Source organism: Erithacus rubecula, assembly GCF_903797595.1.
Source record: "Erithacus rubecula genome assembly, chromosome: 22".
Taxonomy (NCBI): domain Eukaryota; kingdom Metazoa; phylum Chordata; class Aves; order Passeriformes; family Muscicapidae; genus Erithacus; species Erithacus rubecula.
The window spans coordinates 8,995,735-9,022,369 of record NC_136674.1 but is presented as its reverse complement, the minus strand read 5'-3'; the positions used below and the strand labels follow the sequence as shown (position 1 = coordinate 9,022,369).

The following is a 26,635-nucleotide window of genomic DNA, read 5'->3' as shown; positions in this document are numbered from 1 at the left end:
CATCCCTTTATAAGGAACAAGCATTTCCCTTCTTCTGGGGTATGCAGAGAAAGGAACAATTAATTCCTCCAAAGGGGTATCCTGTGTCATAAGCAACAAATGTCCTGGTACTGTGCAATGGGAAGAAATAGATGGGAGAAGCAGAACAGGGTGTCAGCAGAATTCCCTGGGATTGCCACTTCTCAAAGCCCTGTATTCCAGTTGTTCCCTTACATATTCATCACCAGCACCAGGCAGAGGCCCCTGGAGAGGACCTGGAGAAGTTTTAGGAAATCAGGCTACCAACAGCAAAAGACTGCTGTGATTTATTTCCTAGCTGACATTATTTATGCAAGTGAGCATGTGACAGCCTGAGTACCACAGCTCTCCCCCATGCTGCCTGAAATTCTCTTTATCTTTCCAAACAAGCTGCAGCAAACCCACCTTCAGCTGAACATCCCAGGTGATATTTTCAAGAAATAATAAAGAGGCTTTAGTTATTATCACTCCAGGCAGATAGGCAAGGAAAAGGACTTTATAACTGAGCTCAGAAATGAATGAAGAGCAAATTCAAAGCAGTTTAATGACACTCAGACAATGATAGCAAAGCAGGGGAAAGAAAAAAGAAACACCGGGAACTGAGCTGCAAAGATGAAAGCAAGAAGTAATCAATGGCTAATGATGATACAAGCAACAAAATTAAACCTGAGCTTTGACTCTGAAAGGCACCTAAGCAAGTGAGCTCCTAAGCCTAAAGCCAGGCACAAACTTGAGAAAACTGTCACAGCTTAACTCAACTACAAGCCTTCCTCAAATCTGCCTTTTAAAAAAATGAATGGAGACATTAGAACATGGTTTTCCAGTTAAATACAACCAAATTTCTAGTGGTTCAATGAGAACAAAGTCCTTTGAACCGATGAAGTACTCTCTAAGAAAGAATGTGCTGCTCAGAGAGCTGTCAAGTGGCCTCTTGCTATGAATTCATAATGATGTCAACCTTTTATTTACTGTTTCTATACCACAGGCAATTTAAGTAAGCAAGATGTACTTAGCAAGCCAAAACCATATAAATATCTGCAAACTGCTGGGAAACACTGGGCAAATGGAGGGCACTGAGGATGATTGAGGAAGGTTATTAAGAAACAGAGGGGGAATCACAAGAAAGTGTGTTCTTTTGCTTTCTCAGGGTCAAGGAGTTGCTCTACCACAGAATAAAATGCAGTGTCACACCAGCTGTCATTGCATTAATACATCACAGAGCCAAGGAAGACACTCTGCTCTCACTGTCATTTGGAGGCCTTTTTTCCTTCTTTTTTTTTAAAACAACATTAAATTTGCATTAGCTTGGATGGGGAAAAAGGATGGCATATAAAGGGAGTGAGGGCTGAATTAATATTCATAAGCAACATACAGGAAGAATGGAGAAGGGCTGATTTAAGGGAGCTTGGAACAGGAAAGGAGAGACAGGCATCACTCCTAGAGACCTCCTGTGTCACACACTCTGCTCCCAAGCAAGAACTGCTGTGTCTCTTCCCATCCACACTAAATATTGCCTGCCCTGAACAGCTTTTGGATTCCCCACTCCAGGGCACTCCAGGGAGGAAACTGTTTTGGCTGAAGTTGGGCAGGAGCAGGTGGCACTCAGCAGCTGTAAATAATTCTGCTCTTGTTGGCAGCACAGCAGTGCTTGGACTTTGCACAGTCCGTGCTCAGGGGGATGGGGAGGGAGCAAACAGCTCCTCAGTGGTGTTTGCAGCATCCCAGGCTCCAGGCTGCCTCTTCCAAGCTGGCAGCTGGAGGCAGCAAGGCCAGGGAGGTGCCAGCAGGGTCAGGTTTGCTGAGAGCCTGGCACAGCTGGCACAGGAGCAGCAGCCAGATGTTAACGCTGCACGGGAGGCAGGAAGGGAGCAGGGCTCACCAGCAGGTGGGAGTGATCTCCCTGCACATGGACCATCACATATCCCTCTTCCCAGCATCTGTGCTGCCAATTCTCCAAACTCTGCATGTGCCCATCTACAGGAACAGGGGCTGCATGTGGAAAATTTCTGGGGCTGTTGCTGCTGTGCCAGGGAACAATAGCACAAACACTTCCATTGTTACATTTAATGTTGCATTGCATCAAAGAAAAGAAAGCAGAACATGGATACCTTAAGTGTGGCAAAGCCATCAAACTGTTTTTCTAGAATAATTTACTTCCATCTTCAGAAGCCTTTCAGAGAAAATAAAAGTTAAGCATGGAAGCAGGACAAGAGGCAGCAGCTCTCTCTCCTTCTCCATTCCTCATCACAACAGAGGGAATGTGGATTTGCATTACTATCTCTACTGGAAGAATTTTTTTTTTACTTTTTTGAAAAATCTTATATCCCTCTCTTTCCTTTCATCTGTGCACCATGAAACCCCTTACACCTGGAGTCAGAAATGATTCCTTGAAACTGCAACACGTTCCTCTTGCATCCACTGACCTAACCCTGTCCTGCACTTGGTTTGAAAGGTTCTTTGCATCTTCAAATGGCACAAGTGTCACCATGTTCTGTGCTGATGCCACTGCAAACATGATCTTCACTCTCTGAACCAGCCTGGCACATGCACTCACCAGAACAGTTATTTTTTTTCCCCTCTAAGCTCACCTTTCATCACCATTCCTGACAGACAAGTCCTCCTTGGCAAAGATTAACACTTTGCTAATGAAGTTATCTCCTGATCTCTTATTTTACCTGGTATCTATTCTGCCACTTAACAACCTCTTTTCAGCTGCTAAGGTGGAACAATTAGTCAATGCTTTCAGTATTAGGAGATTCTATTACAGTAATAGCTTGAAATCTGTTTGCCCAGTACTCCACAGACACACAGGTGGGCACCCTGTGATGAACAGACCACAGAATGAAATGAACAGCTAGAACATTCAGAATAAATTCTCACAGAAACTGCTCTCTTTTCATTCATAGGCAACTGATTTTTACAGGTTTTTCCTATAAATTATTTTACAGTGATGCTAGACAATATGGCCCAGCCCCCTGTACTGGATGCCAGCCTGGAGGTTGTCCCAGAAGCACAGGCAGGGATGCAGGATGTGCTGGCACAGCCCCAGCAATGGCACTGCAGGAGCCAGAGCTCTGCTCACCTCAGCCTCAAAGCAGCCCTGGCTGAGCAGAGCTGTGGCACCCACACCCCTCTGTGGGGGCTCACAGCATCAGCACAGAGGAGATTTCAGGAGGTGAATGTAAGCTACTTCAGCTGAATGCACATTAACCCTCAGGTGGAGTGAAGATGAAAATATCTGCCCTGATTTTTATTTTTAAAACACATTTACCATTGCTAAAGGAAAGGCCATCAAAAACCTTGAGTTCCTAATGATCTGAGAACAGCAATAACCTAATAATCATTTTCTTATGGACAAAATACTCCCAAATATTTCTAATGAACCATTACAGCATGCATTTCAAATTCACAAACCTTCATTTAATTACTTCCACTGAAACAAACACACAAATCTTCCAGCTCTGTGCTGCCACACACACAGACTCTCTGAGCACCAAGCCCTCAGCAACCTTCCTCTGATGGACATTTTTTTTTCCAGGAAATGACACAGAGACATAGGTAAAAGGTGATTTAGATAGACTGCTGTGTCACAAATTGTCAGGATCTGATTTAAAGACCTTGCCTTTGTCAAGAAAGACAGTTGGGTGTCTGCTTTAAAGAAGTACTGGGAATATTTTCATCAAAGGTTTGAATTGAAAAACAGTGGGAGGTAAATATCTGAGATGTTGCCAAGAAAGACCACTATATCCGTGCAATTACCATTAACAGGGGACAGCAGTGCTTCAATGAAGTAATTCAATCTGGTGTCCTACATTTTATCAGACAGCAATTTTGAGTTCTGACATAAAAGGCTGAGAAAGGGGATTGGACTCTTTTCTCTGAAATTCAGCCTTAATTCTTGCAATCAGGAGATGTGCTCTCTGCTTCGGGTACAAGCCTACTATGTCTCCAGGGGACTCAAAAGAATAACCCAAAATTCACCTTCAAAAGAAAAATAACCTAATATTCACCTTAACACCACTCATTTGCATAGGAACAAGTCCTACTTTGGGCAAGTTTCAGAGCTGAGTGCCTGCACTGTTACAGCAGTGTTTTCCTCCTGAGTTAATTCTCTCAGAATTTCCTTACTTGTGAATTTTGCAAGAAGAAAAAGACTTATTGTTTTTTTAAAAAGTAAACAGTATGATGTAGCCTAAATTAATAAATACATTCTTCTGAATTTTAAGAGGAGAGAGACTGTATTTCTCAGAAAATGGCAAAATGAAAAGCTTCTGGAAACTGCCATCAATAATACCATCACATGGCTTCTTCCCATCATCCATCCACTCTGCACACTCCTGGCTCCTTGGAGGCTTTTGCATTATCTTTGTCCACAGCAATCCTACCCAATGACTGCACTGGTGCTTTCCAGGCTCCCCAGTTTGCAGAGCAGCCCTGCATTTCTGCACTGGGCTCAGGATGAGCTTCACTCCCTCCCCACACAGAGCCCCCCCAGACAGGCACCACCAACCCCTTTCCAGGGAAATCACATCTCAGCTTTTCACCTTCCACCTTCACCTTTCTACCACAATGCTTTTTGCATAAGAGTGTGCTGATCTAGAAATTCTTGTGTTACTCCATGCAGAGATCTTGAAAGTTCTCCCCGTTAAAATAGCTGAAAATGTTAATTTATGTTTTACTGAGCAAAATCTCACCACAAACAATAATGCCATGAGATAATCTGCAACAGGAACAGTCCAGTGTCACTCTTTCCATTGGGCTACAAATTCCACTGAGTTCCAAAACATCACAAACTAGCTGTTGTGTCATAGAGAAGATGGCACAAAGCCACTGCAGCCCTCCAGTGAGGGATTGCACAGCCCTTTCCTTTTCATGAAAGCACACAGAACCTCCTCTAGGGACTCAACACAACCTTTCCTCCAAAATATTAAACATACAGTGCAGGCAATGCTGCTGAGCATTCTCTTCAATGATACAAACCCCTTGGAAGATGGAGGCTCTGTCCATGACAGCTTAACTGCTTGCAATCAAACTCATTTGCAGCACAATGACCTGAAATGAGTTTAAAAGCACCATAATGCATGTTTAGCAATAAGTGAAGCAATCCTTCATTATTCAGGTTCACATCTGCAATTTGTGTCACGTGTTATGGGAAAGAGAAAGAGGGGAAACACAAAAAAAGAGAATAATTTTGCTTTGCAGGAGTTGATGAGCAAAACATGAGCCACAGTAACATGGGGCATTAGAGACCAACCAGACTGACAGAAAAGCTTAAGTCTTTCTGCTGCTTATAAAGATCTTATAATGTCCAGAAGAAGAAACTATTTAATTAAACACTTGCCTATAAATGATTATGTCTTGATTTTTCTAAATTGATTTTTGCTGGAAAAAAAATGATTAAGCAAGTTCACCTGAAATACCACAAAAAATATGGATCAAGAATGCCTCCAGGGTTTTAAACTGTAAATGAAGTTATCAACCAGCCACTTTCAATACTCCCCTTTCAACTGGTTAGAGCAGAGGGAGACCCTTCTGGTCAATAATGGAGAGTTTCATAGCAACCCTCCAAATACATAAATCCTCTTTTTTCCTTCCTTTTTCTCTCTCCTTTTTTTTATTTTTTTTTAATGACATCTCCATTCATCACACTTGTAATCCTTGGGGAAAAGGTGGTTCCAACAAGGTTAAGTGGGGAACCATGCCTAGAAGCAGGAGAAAAGGGACCAACAAGTTGGAAGCTCTTGCTGAAGAAAGGCAAGAGCAGCAAATGTAACACCATTCCAGAATTTTTTAAAAAAGAAATAAAAAAAATTAAAAAAAAATTAGGAGGTGAAAATCTGTGTTTCAGCAATGAAGGGATAAACCAGACCTGAAGTTCTGAAATCTTGTCTCAATTCTGTTTGGTTGGGTAAGAAGGTGCTGTGGTGCCCTACTCTCCTGTAAGATTTGGACAACACAGTTTCACACACACAATCCAAAAAATTATATGTATTAATATCTTAAATTCAAAGCATGTTATTCAAAAAGCATGAACATGCATTAGGGCAAGATTCCACAGTGTTTGAGGAAACACCATCCTGTAAAAAATAACTCTGACTTTCACTTGTCTGTTCAAAATTGTCTAAGGAGAGACCTATCCTGATCAAATTCCAGCCCAGGTCATTTATTCTTCTTGCCTAATCTTTCCCCAAATACTGAGTTAATCATATGTGAAATACACATTTTTCTTCTCCAAAAACTGTTTTGCTCTTATTGTGATGAGCAGGAAATGCAGCTGCTCTTCTTCTTCTTCTTGCTTTTCTGGTCATGTTGTTAGCAAACTCTTTAATGAGTCTCAGTTCTCTGTAGGAACAGCACTGTGGTTTATAAATGCTAAAATTAATAGACCTGGGGTAGACTTTATTACATGCAATGCATTTAGCTGGCAATGATGATGCCTCCCTTACAGCAGCAGTTAGAATAAACTGCATTTTTAATGGCTCCTGGAAAACAAAAAACAACACCTAGAAGATTTCAGATGAAGAAACACCATTTCCTGGTCTCAGTGCACCACACCAAACCTGCTCCACTGAGGGCTGCAAACACTAATGAGTAATTACAGCCCACAGAGAGATTCCTACTGGGGATCCTGTCCACTTTGCTCGAATCTGAATTTACTATCAGAAGATTCATAACCTCTGTTGTCAGCTTCACTTCTGCAAAGAATGGGCACATGGAGAATTTAAAGTGAAGTTAAAATGGATTTCAATATACCCTTCACAATAATAGTTGGTAAAACTAATTACAGTGAGAAAATTGGAGATCATTCATTACCCTACTAAGCAAATTAGGATTCATTAACAGTGATTTATAGTGCCAAAGAGAGGATAACAAGGATCCTCTCTCCAACTCTATTCACAGGGGACATGGCAGTTTGTGGCCAGCCCAACAGCCACTGTCCAGTGCCTTGTGCACCTCAGGGGGTTTCAGATGGACACACACTTTCACATCAGCAAAATACATTGGAATGCTTGGCTTGTGAAACCAAGCTCTAAAATTACATGAGCAGCTTCACCTACTTGCAAAAACAGATTTTTATTTACCAACACCACTGTGCATGTGATGTGCAGTAAAGCACTGCATCCCTCTGCAGCTCTAGCAGGCTGGATTTATTGAAACCTTTCCAAATGATTCTTTTGATTTAACCTGTTCTCTCCTGGGGAAGCTGGTGGGTCCCACTGCACTCACTGGAGTGGAGTCTCACCAGGAGTCTCCAGCAGCACAGAGCACTGTTTGGAAAAGAAAGGTCACAGGATTCTTCTGCCTTCCCAATGTTATTTCCATCACCTGCTTATTACCAAATTCTACCCAGTTCTGGAAAATTCAAAAACTCTCTCTGCATTTGGAGGAAAAGAAAATAACACAAACCTGCAATCCAAAAGAAAAAACTATTAAAAGAGGAACAGAAAACACTCAGAAACTGGAACAAAGACTCAAGAAGCAAATAAAAACAGAAATGGAAATAAAAAAGAACCTGGCAGTCTTGGGAATTAGGGTTGTTGTTTAGAAGCAAAATACTCATTTATTTAAGTTTTGATTTTTGCTCTGTTTTCTGTTGCAAGCCAATGAACCACTACCTACTTTAACAGGAATTTGGCTGGGTGCAAGATACACAAATGAGCAAAAATCTTTCTTCAAAGCTAGGTAAGAGAAAAAGCTTTACTGTTATACAAGTTCCAATTGTATTCTAAAACATCTCAACCTTCTCAAATCTCAAGACAGCTGGACAACATTAAAAACTCCCACAATTCAAATCACTTTCCTTTTAAAGTTAAAGAGATGGTGAGCTTTTTTCTAAAATTCTAACTACTTTCCAATTATCTGATCTGACATCTTGATGAGATGTAATTCTACCTTATAATCTGTCTTTGATGAGAGACAATGACAATTTGCAATGCAAAAAATATCAAAGACAACTAGGAGATCTTCCAGGAAGTATTAAGTTATGACTTCTTAGGGTGCACCAATATTAACAGCATGCCTAAATTTTTTTTCACATGCACCAATCACAGACTGAACTGATCTCACAGGAAGCAGTAAAATCAGGCCAGCACAAAAGGCTTCCAGGAGAATTAGAATGATTTTTATCTCTTCTCCTCTGACTTTTGGTTTAATAATATGCAAAAAGGATGGGAAAGTGTCTCCTCTGACAACGAGCACCAAGATAGGTGAAACAGACTCTAATAAAATTGTCTTTTAAACAGAATCTACAGAACATACCAACACCTGAAAAGAGCAGAAGACAGTTGCTCCCAACTGAAACCCAAATTTGAAGGTGTATTTAGAGCTCCTCAACAACTTTGCACCATCCCCTCTCCTTCAGTGGCCACTTGCACTGGTCCCATTTTGCTGGAGGCAGCTCATTACCAAGTTTGTTTAATCAAGGGCAGCTCTATCACCCCAGGTGGGTGTGGGTTAGGCTGAATTACTGATGGAAATCCCCAACCCTCTCCATTGCCCAAGCAGGCTCTGGAATGCCCTCCCAGAGCACCTGCACTTTTCCTTTCCCTATTGCTTTTCCAGGAGCACTTCCCTAGAGGCAACAAGAACAGAAGAATTCATTCTCCAGCTTTGCCATTCAGAAGTTGATCTACTTACAGTATAAAATCAGGAGAGATTCCAGCCTCCACCACTACTACTGAAGCTTCATAATGAATTACTAGGATGGAGCTATCACAGAGATATTAGAGGAATGATTTTGTGTTACTGGGGAGTGTCAGGTTCATAAATATTTCCTTAAACACTCAGTGATCTCCATAGACTCTATGAGACAGTAAGAGGATCTAAAAGCCATTTTAGCTTTGCTGTAGCATGAGCAGCACCACAAACATTGCAGACACATGACCCATCACCCCTCAAACCCAGTGCCTGGCACAGGCAGGGTCCTCAGAGGGGATTCCAAGCTGGACATGGATTCTGTTCTAGGCAGCATGGCCCAAACACATGAAGATTCCATTGATTTAAACTTGATTTAAACAGCAAACATGTGCTACTTAATCCATACCTCAGTGTTCATTCCTTTCTGAATAAAACCTGCTTCCCTCTTCAGCAGATGTCCATCAGTCCAGTTTCACCTACCTGGTTCCTCTGTTCCCTCTGGTGAGCTGCAGTACAGAATATTTCACAGTCCAATGTACAACATACACCAAATCATTTTCAAGGGCCAAAGCTTTATTATTATCTAAAACAAGATATTTTTGCTGTACTTGAGACCAATGACCCCTGTTTTGATGTTCTGGGTTAACACCAAACACAAAAACTAACAGTCTTTTCTAGTTAAAGGCTTTGGAAAAAAGAAGTCAATTCAAGTGCATATTCCTTTGCACATTGATAATACAATAATTACACTGATCAGAAACACATGTTAATTGGATCATTCTGGGGCATTTTTCTCATTGTCTGGTACCACAAAACACATCTGGGTTTTATTTGCCCCATGTAAGTTAATAAGAGTATGGGCTTTTTTAAAACAACAAGCAAGATAATCCTAAAAACAATTTTCCAAAGTGAAAAGGGAGGAAAAAAACCTTCATGTTTCATCCAAGACTGTGTAAGTGTAAAAACAACTTTAAGATAGAAACTGAAGGACGTTTTCTACCTACTTAGCTATTAGTGAGGAAAAAAAAAAAAAAAAGGAAGTTAAATAGTCTTAATAGAAAAGAAACAGCTCAGTTAAATATATATTGATGGCATCAAGAAGGGATATCTCCCCCACCTACACAGACCCAAACTGGAATGATTTAAGGTGCCAATCCATCAGCCCTGGAAGATGCCAGGCTGCTTCTCCTCACTAAATCCCTTGCTCAGGAGAGCTGGAAACTTTCAATCTTTCCCTTGGAGCATAGGGGATGCTGACACCTTCCAGATTTTCACTTTAGTGGACCAACCCACAGACAGTATGGTAGAAGGAACAGCAGATGGCTTCTCTTCTGTTACCTCTGCTGCCTGGAGAGGAAGCTGAGCTCTGCTCTCAAACACTCAGCTCTCCCTGCAAGAACAAGGCTCATTCAGCCATGGCACAGCCCCCCAGCCCATAATATACCTGTCCCATTCCAGAACATGTCTGTAGACCTCTGTGTGATTGGAATTTTCCCAGATAAAGGAAAGAAATTGGTTCTGAACTACAGAAAGACACTCAAGGTTTAGTTTTAATTCTAAATAAAGGTTGAGCCATTTGATATCATTTTTCCTTTCATCCCCTCCCTCTTGAAAATATATATGACACAAAGCAGGGCAAGTGATGAAAGAAGGAAACCAGCTCGTTTTTTTCTGTTTCACAACTTACCTTACTCTGATCTGGGCCTTGATATAATTAGAACAACTACCACAAAACTTCTTTCACTTGAGGATGCTCTTTTCATTCCTCACCCCCAGCAGTGTGAATGTTTTGTTTGTGCAGAAGTCCAACACAAATCAAGCAGGACACAGCTTTTCTCCAGGTATTAAGCAATTTTTGTGCAATTTTGGTGAGACCACACGTACACAATTTAATCCCATAACTTTCTTACAGGATCACAGAGCTCTATGACAAAAGGCTAAATTCACCATGAACTAATGGAAGAAAATTACTCTCTGGGAATGTGACAAGAGTACAACCAAGTTTTTCCATCATGTAATTGAACACCATAGAGTTTACTTTTCCCCAGAGTTCAATGAGAAGATAAAGCAGGCTTTGATTATCCTGATAAATTCACAGAGCAGTGCTATGGGACAAGGCTCTCTGCATTTTACCCACCTGGTTTTGGACATACACAATGCTCTGGTTCTCCAACAGTTATTATAAAGGCAGAAAAGATGTGCTTAGAGAATGCAGCATTAGTTACAAGAGAAACAGGACATGAGCAATTTAAATAGAAATCTTGGAAGAAAATAAGCAGTATATTGGATTGACTGGAAAACATTTTTTTACTCCCAAACTTATCTGTGCAAGTAAAAGGTCTTTTGATGAATGTGGGAATGAACAGAAAGGCATGAATATAGACTGTTAAATCAATACAGGTGCATGCAAATAAATCACAAACCCAAAAAAACCTGATCAATTTTCAAACCAGCTGGGGCCTGATCTGCTGCTCAGGACATAAAATGTAAATCTGGCATAAATATAACTTCTGTGTTTTCCAAGAGTGTTCATGAGTCACGGGCTTTTAAACAACAGGTGGAAATCACTGTGCCACGTTCTCTGGGCTGTGGCACACAGGAGATGAGGGAAGACATTGTAATGGGCTCTTTAAAATCTGAGAATCAACAAGAACTGGTGCAAGGGGGAATCAAATCCAACCATCTCCCATTAGAGAGCTGGTGAGAGCATGGCTCACTTTATTTGCTATAATTGTATAAATTAAATGCTTTTTAAATATATGATACCTGATTAGTTCTACAAAATATGGAGCAGCCTGTTGGAAATATTGCTTTGCAATGCATTTGTGGAGGAAGGAAAGGGAGGGGTGCACTCAGCTGTTGAGCAGAGTGGATGGGGGGATATCCCTGTGCCCATGCATTTTGTGTGAGGATTTTGGGGTGAGGAACACTCTGCTGCTCAGAGGCACAGTGTGAAAGTGGAGATGCACTTACAAAGTAGCCCGTTCCCAAGCTGGAAGGAGCTGAGCTCTGCAATAAAACACAAAGACAAAGTGGAAAGTCAGCGATGGTTTTTAACACGTTCCAATCCACACAGCTCATTACCAGCCCTTTCCAAGCTTTTCATCACCACATCACAGCCCCAGCTCCTGCCCCTTGTCATCTGCTACTGAAACAAACACGCTGTTGCTTAATTTTTCCCTTTACATCTCTCAACGACTCGGAGATGGTAACGTGCTATTTACTGAATTCCAAGCTTCTGCGGTGGACGTAATTGCCAATTTATTTGACAGGCAGCTGGGTAATGAATTAATGATGGCATTTCGCCCTGCACTGAGACTAAACAGACACTCATCAAGCAGCCTCCCTGACATGCTGACATTCAATGCCCTGGACTCCAGCTCCTCAGCTTCGTGGCCACAAAGGGGCAGGCGGGAGGGGGAGAAAGGCGAAAAAAGTAGACTAGCTTCAAAACAAAAAGCCCGGTGGGTTTGGATGACTTTTTCAGTGTGTGACCTGTTTGCCAATTTATTCCCGAAAGGCCCTTGGTAAGTACACACATAGTGCTTTTCTAAAATGAGACATTTTGTAAACATAATTAGTAGTCTGAAATGTAAAGAATGCGTGGGCACAGAGAAGCTGCTTTAGTCGATGTACCATTTTCTGGAGAATGCAGTCACTACAATTTCCCATTTGGATGTCCACATTGTTTGACAAACCAAGGATTTAGAAACAACAACGTCAACAAAATAAAGCAAACAGAAAATATCTACAGTGCGAAATATATTTCAAAACTCAAGCCTATAAAAATAATTAAAACTAATATTACTACCATGGAAAATAATCAATTTGTTTAAATGCTTAAAAAAAAAAAATCATGAAATTCCATTTAAGTGGGACACAAGCACAACCTCTATATTCACAGGAATTAAGGAGATGAAGGGTTTTGTTTCATTAGTTTTTCATCTAAGCCATGGGGATTACACAGCAGGTTCTCTCAGAGCCGTGGGGGATCCCGGTGCTGATCCAGGTCAGGCTGCTCATGCCAGGGGCAGCAGCTCCATGGACAGCAGCAGGCTCAGGATCCTCTCTGGGGCTGAACAGACAGCAGAGAGCAGCTCCTGCACCCCATTCCCCCTTTGCTCCTCACGGAGGAACAGCACCCACCCTCCAGCTGACACAGCCCAAGGGCAGCCAGAGCTGCTGCCCAAAGCACGGGGCAGACACAACTCTGGTCACTTCACCTGCTCTGAGACAGGGCCCAGGCTGCAGATGGGCACTGCCCAGCTCTGCCATCAGCAGGCAAGGGAGCTCCCCACAAACAGAGACATCCCAAATCCTCCTGCCCCCGCTCCCTGTGCCACCCTCACCCACAGGAGCCCCTGTCCCAGGGATGCTGTCCCTGGCAGCAGCTGGCCCTGTTTGTGACCATCCTGCTCACTGACACAGCCCTCTCTGGGCACAGGCCCTGCTTCAGAAATGATAAAATGATTTTTGCCTTTTATACTTTTTTCATATATTCATAACTCTACTACTATATAGTTATATAGCTCCTTAACTAACTCTAATCCTTATCCTAGCCTTTCTCTTAGAGTTTAAAACAGTAAGTTCACCTTCCTGGACTCTTATTTAGTCCTGACTCTATAGTGAATATTTGATTTTTTCCATATATTGTAGACATAATAAATATGGGGCTACAAGCTGGGAGGGCAAGGGAGGGTTCAGTGGAGGGCAGAACCAAAAGGGGGATTACTTAATTGACTGTTCTTCTAATTGGATAATTTCTGTAAAGTATGCTAACTTATTAAACTTATAAAAATTTTGAAGTGTGCATTTTGCCACACTTGCACCTGGAGTACCTTCATTAAAGGTAACAGCTTTTTATCATCTTCACATTGTTTGGCTTGTGATTTTTGGCATCACTGGGAGCCCCTGTGGCCCAGCAGCTCTGCAGCCCTGGCACAGAGCACTGTGCAGCCCTGCTCAGTGTCCCACACCACACACACTCCTTCCTCTTCACTCATCCTGCTCTCTGCTTCATGCCATTAAAATTCCTTTAATTTAAGCTGGAGTTCTACCCACGAGTACAACATGTGCAATCATTATAACCACTTTTGTTTCAGCTATGTACAGATGCCGAGCGAGTCCCACTCTTTCACTCACTTTTTTTTTTTTTTTTTAAACTTACTTTACTGGCTGAAAGCTCCAAAGTTTGCATTCTGCATCTGTGTGTAATTTTTGTCTGCTTTTTATTCCAAGTTTTGGAAGGATAGAGTACCAAAACAAAACAACAAAGAGGAAGAAAAAAGAATAAGCAAACAAAATATTTCCCACTGAATATTTTCATTCCTTCAAAAGCAATGCTGCAATGGCTATGGGAGGACAATTGAAACATAGCAGTCAAATGACTTTCACTGAACAACTGTGCATTTTCAGGGAACTTGAGTTTGCTGGATGGAAATATAGCCCTTCACACATTGCATGCTGCATATGGAGAGTACAGTTTGCAAACTCTGTTTAATTGAAGTATGAAAGACTGTGTTGCACATGCATGAATGACTGTCAGCTGTGTTGTGAACTGTGTGTTGACAGAGCACAGAGGCTGAAGCTATGCAAGGAGACAACTTCTCACCTTTTGGGTAACTCCCAATAGCGAAAGGATCCCACTACCCAGTGCCCAGCCTCGGGACCAACTGCACAAGCATCTTTACAAGCCCATGCTGAGTCGTGATCCTGCACTGCTGGCTCTATAGCTCTTATATAAAGTGTGCCTATAATAGAGGTAATGGTTTCACTTTCCCTTTGCACAATAGGACATTAGAAATACTATTTGATATTCACACAACCACCAGCAGAAGCCTGCATCAGGTGCCCATCAGCAAAACACACTTGCTTAAAATTGACAGGGTTCTGGGCTTTCTTTTTTTTGTTTGTTTGTTTGTTTGGTTGGTTGGTTTTCTTTTTTTGTTTCCATCCTTTCTTAAAGAGAAGAACTTTGGCCCAGAAGCAAAAATGTAGTAACCCTCATGTAAGCATTAGTTTATTGTGTACCAAAGAAAATTACATCCTTGAGGTCTTGGAAGGCACAGTTACATCCATTTTGCATATATATTGTGCATTACTTGGGGAACTGGGTGGGAAGAAAGACTGTGTTGTACATATTTGTTCTGGCTATTGTTTATGCAGGTCTGACTGAATGAAGGAACAGTGGGTATCATTTCAATTTCTGATGTCAACATCAAATTACTTATTTAATTTCATGCCTGGCGAAGCATTGTATAGCTACACGCAGAATCATTTCACTTCATTTGTTATGCTGTGTTTTCTTGGCGATTGGCTTGCCTTCCAACTGACAGCTTTAATTACCACATGAATTTGATTGCACTGCCGAGGAATTAACATAATGCAACAAAGCATTTAAGCACCCAACCTCAGCCACACAAACACACATCCCCACCCTCCACCACACGCACACAAAGCCTGGGCACTGCTGCAGAGCAGCTCCAGGCACAGCCAGAGCTCTGCTCCACACACGGAGCACTGGGGATGTTCTGCAGAGGCAGCAGCACTGGGGATTGCAGAGCACATCACCCAGAAATCATCCCTCGGTCTGTCTTTGGCTCTGTATGGGTGGGAGACAAAAGAATTGAAAATATCCTGTGTTTGGGGCTGAAACTATGAGGAAGGGTGTAGACACTTCTCTTCCTGAAGCAAAGAGCAACAGTTCTGGTGGGCAGAGACTGCAGGATTTCAGGAGTTGATCCTTGTTGTGACCTCTCTGTGGCTGCTCCTCAAGCACAAAGTGCCCAACTCAGGAGGAGCACACAGCTACAGAGCACTGGAACAGGGCAGCACTCACCAAGATGCAGCAGCTTTGATGAGCTTTTTTAGCAGCCCAAGAGAAGACCTTTACTGCAGGAAAAAATGGGAAGATTCCTGTCCCAATCCCTGTTCAGGATCTGGAAAAATATTCCAGACAGAGAGGTGCCAACTGCAGCAAGAGGTGATGAGGGGCTGAATCCCATGCAATGGCCATGTGGGAAAGGCTCTTGCTGTTCATCCCTTCACTGAAAGCCTGCAACCAACACCAGAGGCAGCAGGCAGGGCTGAGATCAGGCAGATCAGGAATTTAGAAATGTGCTCCAAAGAAATTAGGTGGTTTGACTTTTGATTAGCAAAGAGGTGTCTGAACCCCTGAATACTCGGTGCATTTATCATCTAGGTTAGCTGTAACTCTCATATTTTCCTCAAGTAAATCTCCTGGCTGTTTTGTAAAACATGACTAAAATGTATTCCAGAGAGGAAGGACTCAATTAGAAATAAATACATACAGGAAGATTAGGAAAACAAGTTGACTGAGCTCCAAGCTGAGCAAAAGAGAAAGCACTGCCATCTTGTCTCCAAGCAAGATCTCAACAAAATGAATTCTACTACTGGCAAGATTTTGATGAGATTAAACTGACTACAGCACCCTATATATAAAGGAGGAGCAGCTCTCCAATTTCTCTTTTAGGCCCCTGGAGCTACCTCTGCCCATAAAGGAAAAAACAAGTTGTCATTCCTAAAGAAAAAAAAAACTATATAGGGGAGAAAGGCAGAGAGCCATGGGTTTATGAAATTCAGAGGGGGAGCTGGATCAGGGCACTGCTTGCACTGGAGATTTGAGCAATCATTATCCCTAATCTAGCAGAGGTCAAATTCTCTGCTAATTATGTTCTCTCACAGAGGGGTGGGTGTGTGCACACATGTGCAGGCGAGGACAAAGAGAGGGGTTGATGGAAATCAGTCTCACTGCATTGCATCTGACAAGAACAGAGGATATTCCCCTTCCTACTGTCTGATGCTATTTCAAGCCTCATTATGAGAAAAGTCTCCTGTTTAACATGGTCTTTTCATTGAATTATCTTCTTTTCATTTTTGCCCACCTCTCACAAATGCTGCAAATTACCTGCTTGGATCTCATTAGCCTGGAAAGGAGCCTTCCCTTGTAAACACACTTTGCATCACTCTGCATCATCCAAGTACATTTACAGCAGGCAGAGTTGAAAGATACCTGACAGGAGAGGGAATGAAGCCACTGACAAGTCAGTTTGCAGCTGGATGTTCATTATCTCCTCTCCCTCATCCTGCATCTGTCACTGAGCTCTCACTAAGCATCTGCACTAAGCCCTGTGAAGCTCTAACATTCCTGTTTCACCAGGAATGCCTGCTCAAACTGGGGATAGGAAAAGGGATCATGCACCTGGAGAGCCTGCACTTCAGTCATTATCTGCTTTTCCATCCACCAGCCATGCTTAATCTTAGTGTTGCCAGGTGACAATAGTGGAGAATCATTGTATTTCATGGCAAAAATTTGCTTTCTGACCTCAGGGTTAATCTGCCTGCAATGTTTTAAATTTTTTGTTCATTCTTCTGATGGGTACACAGCTTTTTGCATGGTTTTTTTTCTGAGAAAATAATTGTCAAAACAGAAGCAAAACTTCAGAGAAAAGTTACTCTGTTGTCTGTAGCTTTTTCTGGACAGTAAATAGTGGGTATCATTAGACATCTGACTTCTTAAAAACTATAATTTAAAAAAGCTATTTGGAAGGTCCTGTCATTTCAGCACATGGAGTGTCTGACTTTGGGAGGAGAGCAATGGGAGGGACAGCTCTGAACTGAATTTGGGAGGGGAGTAATGGGATGGAGAGTTCTGAACTGACTTTGGGAGGGGAGCAATGGGATGGAGAGCTGTGGACTGACTCTAGGAGAGGGAAATGGGATGGACAACTCTGAAATGACTTTGGGAGAACAGAAATGGGATGGAGAGCTCTGGACTGACTTTGGGAGAACAGAAATGGGATGGAGAGCTCTGGACTGACTCTGGGAGAGGGCAATGGGAATTACTGCTCTGAACCACAGACCCAGGCACAGTGAGAGCTGTCTCATACCTGTTTGTCAAATCTCAGCTGAGCCTGACCAGAGAGACAGGCTTGTATTGCAATGAACTATCAAAGCATAAATGAACTTTTCTTATCAAGCAATACATAAATTATGTATAACACTTTAAAATATACATCTCCACATACATTTACATAACATTTCTTTTGAACAACCTGTGAATCCATCTGTCCTCTCTCAGGTGCACTAGGGAAGTTTTATTTGCTCTCTACTTCCTTTTAATTTGCCACAGTGCCAAGACAAAGGCAAAGTGTTGTAAAAACACCAGAGAAAAACTGGATTTGATGTGTGGAAAGGGAACCAGGACTCTGCTCTCACTGCCAGGTCTGGCAGTGCAATGCTGTGAGCTGCTGAGAAGCCCAATAAACCTCAGAGATCTCCACTCAGTAGATTGCAAGGGAATGACAAAGCTAAGTTAGAGCCATGTTTGTAAGGAGCTGTGAAATGTTTTGCTGGAAGGTGCTGTGTAATTGTGAAGTTGGTTGCAGTGACTTCCCAGCTGCCTCAGGGCTCAGACAGGCCAGGATGATGATGATGGTGACAGGCTGACATCCAGCTGCCATCCACTGCTACCTGTACAGAGCATTTCCTCACTGCCTCTGCTTTCACTCTCCTCTTCTAAAGAGATCTTACAGCCCTGAGACTGACCTCAGCTGACAGCTATGAAGGGCAAGCTCTGAAGTGTTTAGCTGGATGTAACCCATAAAGGCTGGCTCTGGGTAAGGAATGGACCTCTAAAATAATGTGACAAAGGGATATGGAGAGAGAGTGCTACAGATTTCACACTTTCACAGGGGAAAAAAAAATCGGGCATCTGTTCCATTGATATACACAATTCAGCAAAAATTGCTAGCTGTGTGCCTTCAGGCTTAAATTTGCACAAGGAAATGTATCCTTTACGAAGGTATTTCTTTTAATGCCTGCTCAGTTCAGTTTTCTGGATTGGCCTATAGAGGACACCATCTGGCATCTGTCATCCAGATCCACACAGACACGCTATCGACAAAATCCCCATCTCCAAGATGTGGGTTAGTTAAGAGTTGGGCCAGATTGCTGGCTGGTGCAAATTGGGCTGACTGATGTAGCTATCCATGCTTTTACCAGCAAAGGATCTGACCTACAAAATCCCCAATTTAGATACTCTTTTGGGACAGGACTTTCTTTATATTCTGTGTTGTAAAGCATGTGGCACAGAGGACACAGAGCCATGAATAAAACACTCAAGGATTGTGATGGTACACATAATAAATAGTAATCTAATTGCAGCAACAGAAAGATTTCTGTAGTCATTGCTCTGTCAGAACAACTCGTATGTGTCACTGGTGAATGACCAACATTCTCCATGGAGAAAAACACTCTCACAGGGCTTCCACCAAAGCCCTTCCACAGCACTTTAGGTAGAGCAATAAAGGCAGAGCTTATGCTATTGCTGGCCATGTTATATCAATTCATTATATATAACTGAGTCTCTCTAGACACTCAAACACTTCTCATAAAGACAGTATGTAGCCCAAAGAAATACATTCTTTTCCTCCTTTTCGGGGTAAAAGGAGGCCATCTCATTTCTCAACTATGCAGAATATTTTAACTTCTTTAAATGGCCTTCAACAGAGCTGAGTGTTTGCACACAGAAAGACATTGTACCAAACTTTGAGAACTTTACCAAACTGGGGCAGGAGACCCAAATTACCTCTTCCTCTCCTGAACCCCAGAGGGGAGGAGATGGTCCCAACCCCATCCCAGCAATGAGCCCTGCTGTCCCGCCCCGAGCTGGGCAGGGTTCCCGGGTGGCACTCACGTCGCTGAGCCGCTCGCGGGAGCTGCTGCGCTGGAAACTCTTGCACTCGCCGCTGGCGCTCTCGCTGTCGCTGTCCCGGCAGCTGCTCTGGCCTGCCTTGAGCTGCAGCACACAGGAAACACAAACACAGCACCACTTCAGCCTGGGGCAGGCCACTGTCCTTGTCCCACTCTCTTTAACCCCTCCCAGGCCCCAGCAGGTACCTGTGCCAGGGCACAGCCCCAGGGATGCCATGGACTCAGCCCCAGGGACACCGTGGACACCATGGACACAGCCCCAGGGAGACCATGGACACAGCCCCAGGGACACCATGGACACCGTGGACACCATGGACACAGCCCCAGGGAGACCATGGACACAGCCCCAGGGACACCATGGACACCATGGACACAGCCCCAGGGAGACCATGGACACAGCCCCAGGGATGCCATGGACACAGTCTCAGGGATGCCATGGACACAGTGCTGGACACCATGGACACCATGGACACCATGGACACAGCCCCAGGGACATCATGGACACCATGGACACTGCCCCAGGGACACCATGGACACCGTGGACACCATGGACACAGCCCCAGGGAGACCATGGACACAGCCCCAGGGACACCATGGACACCATGGACACAGCCCCAGGGACACCGTGGACACCATGGACACAGCCCCAGGGATGCCATGGACACAGTGCTGGACACCATGGACATCATGGATACAGCCCCAGGGACACCATGGACACCATGGACACAGCCCCAGGGATGCCATGGACTCAGCCCCAGGGACACCATGGACACCATGGACACAGCCCCAGGGAGACCATGGACACAGCCCCAGGGACACCATGGACACAGCCCCAGGGATGCCATGGACAAAGCCCTGGACACCATGGACACAGTGCTGGTCACCATGGACACAATTCTGGACACCATGGACACAGCCCCAGGGATGCCATGGACACAGCCCCAGGGACACCATGGACACAGCCCCAGGGATGCCATGGACACAGCCCCAGGGAGACCATGGACACCATGGACACAGCCCTAGGGACACCGTGGACACAGTGCTGGTCACCATGGACACAATTCTGGACACCATGGACACCATGGACACAGCCCCAGGGACACCATGGACACAGTGCTGGTCACCACAGCCCTGTGGGAGTTTCTTGTGCTGCAGGCAGGAGGAGGTAATACTCATGTCCCAGGGAAATCACAGCCTGAGACATTCATCTGAAATTTCCAGACTTCTCAAGGTATTTCTGCCATGGATGAAGCTTTTAGACTTCCCACTACAGTGCAGCATTCACAGCATCAGTTCCTCCCTCATCATAGCGTAAGAGGACATGAAATCAGTGGAGGTCCTTCCAGGGGAAGAAGAGGTCACCACTCCAGTGCAGCCTTTCTTTTGCTGGACTAGCTCCAAACCACACTGTCTGGTACTCTAAACAATTCCCAACTAACAAACCTCAATGTTCATAAAACAACAGGATTTCAACCAGCTTTAATGAACTGTACTGGCATTGTAATAAATAAAAAGTACAAAACAATCCTCTTCTAAACTTTATTTTCATCACAACTGAGAACACATCTGCTTTCTCTTACACTTTGGACTGTTCAGGTCACCACATTAGATAGCAGTGTACTGACAGAAACATCCACCACACACACCCATTACATATCCATGAGCACATATAGACCTAGGCAGGAAGAGGAAGATATGATCCACATCTACTGCAATGCTGAAAATTATTATCTCTGTTTTAAAGTCTCCTTCCCTATATTTTCCTTGAATGTACTAGAATTTTCATTTAGCCTTGCTGATGCTTTGTTTGAACTACCTCTGGAGGTTAATACTGGCAAGAAGTCTCTTTCAGAAATTTAGACTTAAAATCACACACAAAAACACTGGAAGCAGAGGTAAATGCAGAGAAAATACTTGGTGAGTATCTACAAAATATTTTATGAGAGACTTACTACAATTATCAATATCCATATAACAAACATTAAACAATTCCTGCTAACTTATTCTAATTGTTAATATGATGATGGTAAGTTCCATTCAGACTGTACAGGAGCAGGTATTCATTCATCTCCATGCCATGACCGGAGACTTCCTCCAACACTCTCCATCACCATTTTTTCCCCTCTTTCTTCTCTATCTAATTTATTTCCAGTTCTCCCAGAAACAAGCACACATAAAAATTCATACAAATGTACTTTTACAGGTGCACACAAATAAAGCCAACACCTCTGCTGGTGTTTTCCCAGCTGGACACTCTGTTCACCCCCAGCCAGAGCTGCTCCCTCCCAGGGTCACTGGAGGAGCACAAAAAGCATCCTCACCCAAGGTATTGACTTTCTCCCTTCCACTGCCAGAGCAAACTGCAAATTTGGCATTTGTGTGCCATTTCTCCTTAATCCCTGACTCCTCTCACTAGTAAAGGGAAGCTTTGGGTGCTCTCTGTCAGTCACATCAAAGTAAGGACATTAAGTGCACGAAACTAAAAGTTTCAATGCACAACTGAGCTGCAATGCATGAGCACAACTGCAAAAAATGGCACAGGAGTACTCTCAGCTCAAAGAAAACACAGCAGAAGGACCAGAGCTATTTGTCAGACACTTACAATTCAATAAATAAACTAAATCTTCCACAGCTCAGCCAGAACATTTCCAGTAAAATGATTTTTATTTCCAATGGAACAGTTTATCGGTCAGATCTGAGAGATCTTGGGAGCAGTTCTTGGAGGCAGAGGGGAGGATAACGAATTCAAGAAGTCTTACACTTCATATATAACTCACTGATCTTATCTAGGACCTCTATGTCCTGTAATTTTATGGCCCCAAGTTTAAAATTTAACCACCCAAAGGAAAATGGATCAAGTTTCCCTGACTTGGTCTTTTGTCAGCATCCATCCAATGATGGAAAAACTCTTATTGCAAGTGGGGTGTTAAGTTTTTTCCAGCCTCAGATTGTATTTCTAGAACCTAATTTGAGTTTGTACACAATCCTCACACATTGGTTATTTGCTAACTAATCATAGCAGCCCAGTTTTATAATTCTTCTACATCACAAATTCAACCTCTTTACAAAGAATTGAAGAAAAACCCACCATGTGTCATTTTTTTAGACACAATTTACAAGGAGTAAGGGAACATGATGAAGATATCTGAACCTCAAACTCTGCAGAAAAAAAAGTGAACTGCATGGACTAGACAGCAAACTCAGAAATAAGTCCAAGTTAAGATTTATAAGCTTTCCATATTTTCCTTTCTTTTTTTCCAAGTTTCTCCATGTGCCAAACTGTTGAGGGTTTACATTTTATTCCAGAACCCATCAATCTGTGTTGAATTAAAAAAGTAAAGCATGGAAATGTGCTTGTTGTCTTCTCTTAAGAACCTAAAGTTACACTCAAACACACATGAGAACACTTAATGCAGACAGGCCATGGGTCATTTAATTTCAATATATTTGCACTGATTCAAATGCTGAAAACAATGCTGAAATAACACAGTGCTGCTAGAAAGGTCCACAGATAACAGGGTGGATCTTTAGTTACACTGTGTGCATCTAGTGCATCACCCTGGGGCACACAGGAACCCTAAAATCAGTTTCCCCATGGAAATGCAACTGCTCTTGTTAAAATTTAGAAGTGCAATGTAGAGCTGGAAAAGTGTTTATAAAAAGTGTATTTTACTCTGTGCTTTCACTGCATAGTGGGAATGAATTTATCCATGAAGGGATCCATCTAAAGGGTCTCACAAAGAGGAAATACAGACATTTTCTAGACTGAAAGCCCAAAACCCTAAAAACTCAGAGTGTTTCTGACTCACAAGGAACATGCACAGCCTCAGGGACTCCCCTAGAGAGAGATGGGGAAAGTGCAAAAAAAGCACCTCAAGATCACCTGCCCAGGCTGAACAACACAATCCTGGGGCACACCCACAGCTCTAGAACTTCTCTAGTTTTTGGTCATTCTTAGCATTGCAATTTTTTAAATCTTTCATTGTTCTAGAGAACCTGTTAGTTTGTAATGCCTTTGAATCTGTTAAAGGACAGGCAGAATTGGATAAAGTCATAACTACATTTCTTTTAAAGGTAAAGGCAAAAAAAGCAGATTTGGAATGGTGGTTGCTGGCTGAGGGCTGGGCTGGGCTCAGCAGAGGGTTTTATTTCTGATTCCTCATCACACCTGCCCCAAACAGTGAGAGGAACAGGTCTTCCCTGCTCTCCAAAACTGGACTGTTTGGAGGATTTTTTATCAGGCAGTTTCCCCAGTGGTGATGGTGGATCCATGGCACCACAGCCAGGGACTTAAGGATGCAGGAAGGAAGCTGAGCTGGGGGGGCAGAGGGTGGCATTGCAATTTTTGTTGTCATTTTGACTACTCAAACCTATTTTTATGGGCAATAAATCGAATTTCTTTTCCCCAAGTGGAGACTGCTTTGCCCATGACAATGATGGGTGATTTCCTTGCCTTTACCCCACAAGCTGCTTCTTCCCTCCCTTGCCCTGCTGAGGAGGGGGTGGCAGAGGGGCTGGGGGGAGTTTGGCTTCAGCCACAATGTGTTTTAGAGCTCTTGCTGCTCATGGACTGGGTGACAGAACTTCAGCCACAACACAGAGCAGTGAGGGGTGGAACTGGAGAATGACATGAGGGACACAGAGAGCACAGACAGGAGAGGCACAGGGTATGGAACACCAAGAGGGACCACTTGATGAAGAAAGAGAGACTTGCTCAGGCCTGAAGGATGCACAGAAACCATCCAGAAATTATGAATAAACCAAAATAGATGCAGAAGCACCAACATAAAACTGCTGTCATAGCAAGTGCTAACAGGAACTCTGCTTTCAGCCCACAGAGAGGTTTTCAGGTGACTGGGAGTACAGCAGAACTATTTTTGCAGCAGGGAAACACTCAGCCCTACTTTGTGACAGTGGAAGTGCCAACTGAATATTCCCTGTGTCCAGGGCAAGCAGCTCTCTGCTCTGCTCCTTGTGTCCCTCAGTGTTAGAGGGTACAGCAGAGCTCAGCTCTCAGGAGCAGGACAGACCTAGAGGAACAGGGCCAGAGCTGCTGTGCCAGCCAGACATTTCTGTGACAGGAGAGGACAGAACCATGAAACACTTGTAAGGTAATCCATGACATCAGGGCTCTCTGTGGCCTTTTCTCTCAGACAGGGAAAGCAGGAAGGACAGAGTGGATCGTGTTCAGAGATGTGAAGGAGGGTGGAAGGGCAGCTGAGCCCCAGGCTCCAGGGAGCAGCATCCTCTCAGGACACACTTGGCTGTGCTGGATCCCTAAACCCCTTCAGATAACTCCATACAGCACACAACAAAAAGCAAAATAAATAAACCCACTGAGAATTTGACAAAAGCCTTTTTCACAGACATTATATATCATGTCAAAAACACCCTAATGTGACTCTCCTGAGCTTTTTTATTTTAAAATATATTTTAATATAAAAACCCCACATCATTTGGCAGCAGTACATCTATAGTATAGTTTCAAGGTGCCTGAGCTTCTACACCATATGGAATTAAAGGATTATTTCACTACATTATACTTTAAAGTTATGAATGCTAACACCTCTTGCTGTTTCAGCACAGCCAGCAAGCTGAGCCTTTAGCAGAGCCCTAAAGGAAGGGGAATCTGCTCCCTGAGAGATGGCAGAACCCTGCTGTGGGGAATGACTTCTGCCTGCCATTCTTTATTTATCCATTCTTTATTTATTTTATTTTGCAGAGGCAAGGCAATCCCATGTGGCTGAGTGCATTCCCCAGCTCACCCTACCTGTGCCATCAGGAAAACTTCCCAACCCCAAAATCCTGAACAGCCACAGCCCAACCACTCATGGCAGGAGCTGGTCCTGAGCAGGGCACATACATTTTCACCTGCTCCTCAGGACCTGCCTCCATTTGCTCTCTGGGCTTTCCCCAGCATGGAACAGGACTCAGGAATGGGAATTTCTGTCCTTCTGGCAGGCACAGCCTTTTCCTCAGCGAGGCACACACGGATCCAGGCAGAGCACAGACAAACCAGACAACTGCTGGGGAGTGCAGGCTGCTCCAAAGGGCAGGGAAAAACAGCCTGGCTGGACCCAGTTATCCCAGTTATCCCAGCTCTGCTGGCCAGCCCAGGCAGGGCACTGACATCCAGAGTGGCTGGGCTGCACACACAGCTCAGACCCACCCAGCAAACACAGCCCTGACTGTCTTCCACCAGCCAGAAAAGAGCAGCAGCAGATTTCATGCAGAACTGAGTATCAGATTGCAAAGAAAACATATTTTATCAGTGATCAAGAACAAATCTGGCTGTATGAAAACAAATAAAAGGAGAACTACGTAGCAAGAAATAACAAAAAAACAACACTGTAAATCAAGGTTTGTTACTTCTGATTTCAATCATGATTAACAGCTGTCATTTCAAAACTTCTATTTGTATCTCTCCTGCTACGGCTGGACAAAATACTGGAGAAATACCAACTGGACAAATACTCCTTATGCAACACTCCCATGTTACCCACAGCATTAAAGGTGGCCCAGCACTGTGGTTTGGGTCTGGAGCAAGAACTCTCTACTGCATTTCTGAGGAAGAATATTTACAGCACATGAGTTTAGGCAGTAAATATGAGAAAAGGAATTCACACCGTGTGTGGACTCCAAACATTATTAATACAAAGACATTTTTCACCTCAGGGAAGAAAAATCTTGTTACCTGAGAGATACAATAAAACATTAGGAGAGGCTCTCTGTTTGCCTCTTGATATACAATCTTATGACAACTAATGCAGATTCTTCAAGAAATTGCCAGTTTCTGAGGAGCCAGGCCTCCATGCCACCATCCTGGCATCTGACATGCCTACCAAAAATGAATGTTTTTTTTTTTTTTTTTTGCTTACTTGTATGGCAAAAGTGAGGTAAACCAAGAGAGATACCTTACCTCTTGTTTCCTTCCTACCTTTAATTGGAAGAGAAAATAACTTCTCTGTTCTAAAATTCTTTTTACGAAAAAACAAGAACAAACATTTGTACATTCTTTCAATTTCCTGTTTAAAAAATATCTAAACTGAACAAATAACTAAAACCAATTTTCAGTTGTTTCAATTTTCTAATCAGCTAGATGATACAGAACAAGGGTGTCTTTAACTCATTTATTCTACAGCACTGCTGGTCATTTCCTGCAGCCTCTGAGCTGACCCAGAGCCTGCTGCTGCACTTGCTCAATAAATTGGAGTAGAGGAACTCATCCCCTACAGCCTCAAGTGGG

At 43.3% G+C, this 26,635-nt stretch overlaps 1 protein-coding gene across 8 annotated transcripts in view; it reads right to left on the bottom strand.

The window, feature by feature from the left end:
- AUTS2 (activator of transcription and developmental regulator AUTS2) overlaps positions 1-26,635 on the bottom strand; it is a 751,974-nt gene that overhangs the window by 391,250 nt on the left and 334,089 nt on the right. For all 8 annotated transcript variants that reach the window (XM_079324898.1, XM_079324897.1, XM_079324900.1 and 5 more), the window contains 2 exons: positions 19,373-19,474; positions 11,629-11,664 (listed from right to left, as the gene is read on the bottom strand). In XM_079324898.1, the coding sequence (XP_079181024.1) occupies positions 11,629-11,664; positions 19,373-19,474 (138 nt within the window). The remainder of the gene's footprint in view (positions 1-11,628; positions 11,665-19,372; positions 19,475-26,635) is intronic.